This window comes from Cyprinodon tularosa, unplaced genomic scaffold (genome assembly GCF_016077235.1).
Source record: "Cyprinodon tularosa strain WSP-4 unplaced genomic scaffold, ASM1607723v1 ctg863, whole genome shotgun sequence".
NCBI classification, from domain to species: Eukaryota; Metazoa; Chordata; class Actinopteri; order Cyprinodontiformes; family Cyprinodontidae; genus Cyprinodon; species Cyprinodon tularosa.
This window is the reverse complement of record NW_024039633.1, coordinates 153,192-159,191: the sequence shown is the minus strand read 5'-3', so window position 1 is coordinate 159,191 and position 6,000 is coordinate 153,192. Positions and strand designations below refer to the sequence as shown.

The 6,000-nt window shown below is 37.0% G+C and overlaps 1 protein-coding gene across 1 annotated transcript in view; it reads left to right on the top strand.

The window, feature by feature from the left end:
• The first annotated feature begins 1,164 nt into the window (after window positions 1–1,164).
• The window catches only part of itga11a (integrin, alpha 11a), a 71,000-nt gene continuing 66,164 nt past the window's right edge, over window positions 1,165–6,000 (top strand). Inside the window, exon 1 of the mRNA XM_038273228.1 lies at window positions 1,165–1,327. Within this exon, the coding sequence (XP_038129156.1) occupies window positions 1,279–1,327 (49 nt within the window). The 5' untranslated portion in view covers window positions 1,165–1,278. The remainder of the gene's footprint in view (window positions 1,328–6,000) is intronic.

Below are 6,000 nucleotides of genomic sequence, written 5' to 3'. Positions count from 1 at the left end.
CTGCCTAAGAAATTTCTCACTAATACCATTCTAAAATAAATATGATTCATCTGATTGAGTCCAAATTTGGTATATTTTTACACAACATTTAGATTTGAAAGTCTGTGCTACTTTTTTGTGCTATAAATAATATTTTGGTAGTGTTTTGTAATGTTTATTTCAAAGAAAATTTTGGCGAGGTTCAAAAAATGCAAAATATTTTGTATTTTGTCCCTAATATTTCAGGCAGGGTCAAAGCTACAATGGTGCTGACACCAGAAAACCATTCTATGACATCTTACCTTTACAGACGTACCAAAAGTTTCTTCTTAAATCTAATAGCTTTGAGGCTATAAGTTATTTACTTTTGTGTGTTTTTGTCAGGCAGAAATTTATTTATACCCCCTTAGGGTGTAAGAGGTTAAGGTACCAACAACTCCCTTAATATTGTTAAATACTACAAATATTCAGATCTGATCTGACTGTAGTTATTGATCCCATATTCAATGCTTTTACACAATGTAAAAAATATTTTAGTTTTTCAGCTCAAAAAGGATTTAATAAGTATTTTCTCATAGTGTATCATGATATAAACTTCAGTTTTTCTTATTGGATCATCCTAACAGAAGCTGCAACAACTGTAAAGAGACTAGAGACGGATGGTTCAGCAGCAACTCTATGAGATAATGTATAAATCCCACACTTTTGTTCTGCTCTTACACACGGGTAAGTTTGTGGTTCAGAGCCACGATGATTATATGCTGGTGTTTAGCTTTCAGTCTCAAACCAGATTGGTTTGTAATGGGAAAGAGAAGTGTGGTGCTACTGATCCACTGTATTCTTTTTAGATTTACCACTCTGGTGACCACCGTACTGTCTAATAGCTTGCACATGCCTGTGTCTTTATTGAACCATCAAAGTAGTTTGTAGTTTTGCTTCAGTAATGTTTGATTGCGTTTTGGATTGTGTTTACTGTACTTCGTGTAAATATGGATTTCTTTTCTCTAAGTCAAACACCAAACATGTCAAATGCTAAGAATAAGTCATTTACTTATATTCAGTGAGTTAAGCTGAGCTGGAAGCATGTTTAAAGACGGAATACTCCTCCTGCTGTGGAAGACTGGACCACCTCCTCCTCCAACAATCCCCTCCTACTTCTTTTCATATAGGTTGGGCTTTGACTTGAGTCAATCAGACAGAGATCTTAACTGTGTCTGCCACTGGCTTTCTGCACACCCTCACAGCAGTTATTAAGCTACTCAAACACGCCATCACATCCACGCCTGCAGCAGTAAACATATGGAGTACTACTGCTTCCTCCTGCTCTGGATTTGCAGCCAGCATTTAGGTGAGTAAAAGTTGTTTGTATACCTTTTATTTTTTCTTCGTTTGTACTTTGTGTATTTAAGGAAAAGATATTAATCACTTTTTTTTGACAATTTTGTGGTGCACTAACTTTGACTTAAATGCAAAGATGTTTAATTTTAAAAATACTTATCAGAGGATGCTGTTGCAGCTTTTAATTTTCAGTTTCCAAATGCAAGCATCCTAAATGAGAATGTTTATTTCCCAGCATCTCACATGCATGAAAGTATATATAAGACACATTATTACCCGACTCTGTATCACAACTCAGGAACTTCTTAGGAATTCTTAGAGGGATTATTTCACTACTATAAGATCTACAGAAATGTATTATAGCTCATTGCAAATGTGCATATTCAGCTAAATAAAAGTCACAGCTTTTCTACAACAGAGTTTGTTAGAGCTTTAAAACTCAGCCAAATTTGTGGTCAGAGACCAGATCCAATACTAAAACTGTGTCACATCTATGTACAGTTTGAAGAAGAAAGCCACAGACACTTTATATAGAAAGCTGAAAAGAATATTTATGGATTTGTTCAAAGAAAAAGCATTTAATTAGTGCTATAAACTGACGGAGATGCCACACGTAGTAAACATAATCAAATCCTTTCAACTTTAAACATATTGTGATTATTTTTAGAGTTGTGCAGCAAAGAGTTCTGGATATGCCGTTTTTGAGTTCACTCCACTCTGAACCGTAATCACATGGTCTAAAACCTCTCTGTGCTTTCCATAAAAATACAGCGCTGGTTATTTTTCCATCTGTTGCCGTTATTGACACAATTCTGTTAAATGCAGAGAGAAATGTACCATTGACCTATTTGAAGTCTGCATCGCTGAAATGAATCTGAGAGAGAACTTCAATGCTTCCTTAGCTTAAATACTTTGTAAATTATATAAGGCTGTGAAATTTCAGGGAGGAAATATTTTCCAAATATTTGGTTGATTTGGGAATTTCTTGGATCAGCGCCACAAAAAGGGAGACTGTGACCTTGTAAGTTGGGGTACATGGAGTATGATTTCATGCTGACTGTGATGTTTTGACAAGAGTGTGAAAAGGCAGGCTTTATTTTACTCTACAGTTCTTGGGCTCCTTTGGTTATAGCAACAAAGATCCTGTCGAGATAACAATAAAAATGGTGATCTTCTTAGGGGGAATAAGACCTGTGCTGTATATTAGATGGAAACTTCAGGGTCAGTTTCCACTTGAAGCACTTACTCTCAGTAGGATATGTCAACTCAAATGGGTCTTTTTTAAAAATGAACTTAGAGTGTCCTTTCTTTTGATGGACATTCATTTTGCCTCTATCATGCAGGAATGACTAGGCCATATTGGCTCCTGTACCAATCATAGGTTTCTGGACAAAAAATGAAATACAAATGACAGAAATAATAATACTGATATTTACTGTAGGAAATTAACTGACCCTTGTTGGTCTTCCAAAATGTAATATAAATGCACAGAATTTTTCAGGATCCAGTTATATAAGACATGCAGTCATACATTTGGGTCTGGCTAGCTCAAGTGGTAAGTCCCCCATCCTGCGAACAGGAGGCCTGGGTTCCTATCCCAGCTCGAGGGAATGAGCTGCCAGCGTGTGTCCTTAGGCAAGACCCTTCATGCTAATGTCTGCTTTGGAAAGTGGTGGCCTGGTGTTTAGGGTATAGAGCTTTGAATCCTGAGGTTCTGAGTTCAAGCACCACTCCCATAGACTGCCGCCTGGCTTCCTGAGTAATACCCTTAACCCTACACTGCTTCCCAGGCGCTGTGCAATGGCAACCCACTGCTCCCCAAAGGGACAGGTAAAATGCAGAGATAATTTCGTTGCACTCTACTTGAGAGAGTGTAATGACAATAACATGCTGAAAAAACAAAAACAGAAAAATTGGTCTATAATGTTTTCTTTGAATTTTTTTACATAAAAAAATGTCTTTACTATTGAAATATAGATGCATTTTTTTCATAACTTTATGGATTTATGTGATTTTTAATTTTCGATTTCTTATTATTTGTGCATCAGCATTTTATTCCATAAGGCTACATTAGGGATAATTAAATTAGGGACATCCATCTAGTACTGTGTCACAACCCCTTCTGCCTAGTACCTCCCAATATTTCAATGCTTCTTCAAAGGAACTGTATTGCAAGAGATCAGGTGACTGTGGAGGCCTCTGGAAAAATATTCCTAACACCATTATGATACTAAATTCAGCTACTGAAAATGTTATACAGCAGGATAGATCAATGGTTAAATGTTGTTACCTTCTAATTTTAACACACAATGCAAATTTCTCAACTGAAATGATGATATTGTCCAATTTGGGTCAGCCAAATCAAAATCTAGCTAATCTATCTGGTGCTATCTGGTGCTAAATCCCAGCTTGTTTGAAAGAAAGTATTTTTAATACCTTGGTTGTAATAAACAGTTATTTGAAGTGTTTAATTTCTACCACCTCAGTCTGGATATTTCCCTCTTATCTCTGACAACAAGGGGATAGTTTTTCCACACAAGCACAGCTTAGATCATAGCTGTTTGTGAAATACTTATACATTCCAGTCTGCTGCACAGTACTGTACGTTGTCTCATTATTACCAAGTAGATTCCTTAGTTTGGTTCTCAACTCAGTTTATTTACATTTTGGCACCTAAAAACAAACGGGATCTTCAAGGACTTTACAGTAATGATTCAAACAAATCAAACAGTCAGAATGGGTAAATGTTATCTATCTAAGACTGTATAGAGCTATTCACTTTGCTGGATTCTCTCCTCCTGAATATGTATGTAGTGGAAGTACACATTTGCTTGCTTGCAATGTGTCAATAACTGCAGCAATGACTCACACCAAGAATGCATGCAGTGATAGTGGAGAGGGAAAAACTCCCTTTTAACAAGAATAAACCTCAAGTAGAACCAGGCTTACTGTATGTGTGGCCTTCTGCTGAGGCTGACTGGGGGTTCAAGAAGACAGAAGCAAATGCACAAACTAAAAAGGAAAGCACTGAAGCATACATAATCTATATGCAAGAAAAAGTGATGGTAAACTAGCTCCATGTTTTTTTTTGTCTGGAAAAGACGCAACTGAATGGATTAGGCATATGTCTGTTTTTCCTGTTACTTGTTTTATTATTTAACTAAAAAAGGTATTTGTAGGAATGATTAGAGTTGACATGTAATCCAACTTAGAAAATTTCAAAAATCCAAATAGACTCACAAGATTGATGAACATTTGTTTGAATTGTGTTACTCTTGGTGATAGTTTAGCAGATTTTTAACTTATTTATTTTACTTTCTTTTACTGTAGTTGTTGATCCAGAGATTTCTTCAGGCACAATGCAGCTCAGTCTATGTTCGAACATTATCCTTTGTTTCCATTTTCCAAAGATTTAGATATTTGACACAAGTGGCTGAAATGGGTTTCCTTTATAGAGGGACCAGTTTCATCTGTAGGGGTAGCAAAAAGTGCCTTGGTCAACTGTGGAAAGATAGGAGTAGCTGCTGTCCATTCAAATAAAATAAGTAAGTTGAAAGATGCTCCCGGGACTTTTGTTGACATATCCCAATGGGAACAGACTAAAGGCATACATTACTTCTAGACTGGGGGACTTGAGCTCGCCAGCTAAGGATGGATGGATGGATGGATGGATGGATGGATGGATGGATGGATGGATGGATGGATGGATGGATGGATGGATGGATGGATGGATGGATGGATGGATGGATGGATGGATGGATGGATGGATGGATGGATAGATCCATCCTTTTCTTACTTTCCTTTTGTCACTAAGATCAAAAACAGAATTGTAAAGTTTACAGGAGATTCTATGTTAATCTAGATTTGACTGAACACACACACAGTCAATGGTGTTTTATATTTTTGTATTTCAATCTGATGGCCTGGTTACTGGTCCAGGGCCCACTGTTCCATCGGCAACTGAAGATAAGCATCAGTACCTCATAACCCTGAAAAGGATAAAGTGGGTAAGGCAAACAGATTGTCATGATTGTGTGGAGGTTTCTTAGAGGGCCCAAATGCAGAGATAAGGAGGCAGAGATGAGTTTGCTGATTTCATCGAAATCCAAAAGGCAAGAGAAGCAAAGTCCACAAAGAAAAATACTGAAAAACAAAAGATCCAGGAAATGTCAGAGAAATCACACACGAGGAGAAAAGAAACAATGAAGCAACAAATCAACTACAAACTGGCCACGGGGAACTGCTGAGGTGGTGTATATAGGGAACAGAACAAAGGATGGGCTAATGAGCTGATATGGAGCAGGTGTGAAAATAACCAACTAGAAGGGAACTAGGGGAAGGGAAACAGGCACAAGGGGGCATCAGAGAGTAACTCAAGAAATACAAAACTGCATTAATATAAAACCAAATGGAAAAGAAACCAATGAACATAAAAACACAGAATAACATAAATCAAAGTGGAACTAAAAACTGAAAAAGAAACTCAAACAGAAGTCCTCAAGGAAAGAACCATAACATTAATGGAGCCATATCAAAGGTTTACCTGATGTTGAAAGTTTTCAGAGAGATATACATTTAAGTCTAGAAGATAGGAAGTGTTATAAAACAGGGGCTCCAACAGTAAAAATCTTTTCAAACTAATTTGACCTGTGACTTGTTGGTCCGATGTTATCTGCAGTGCAA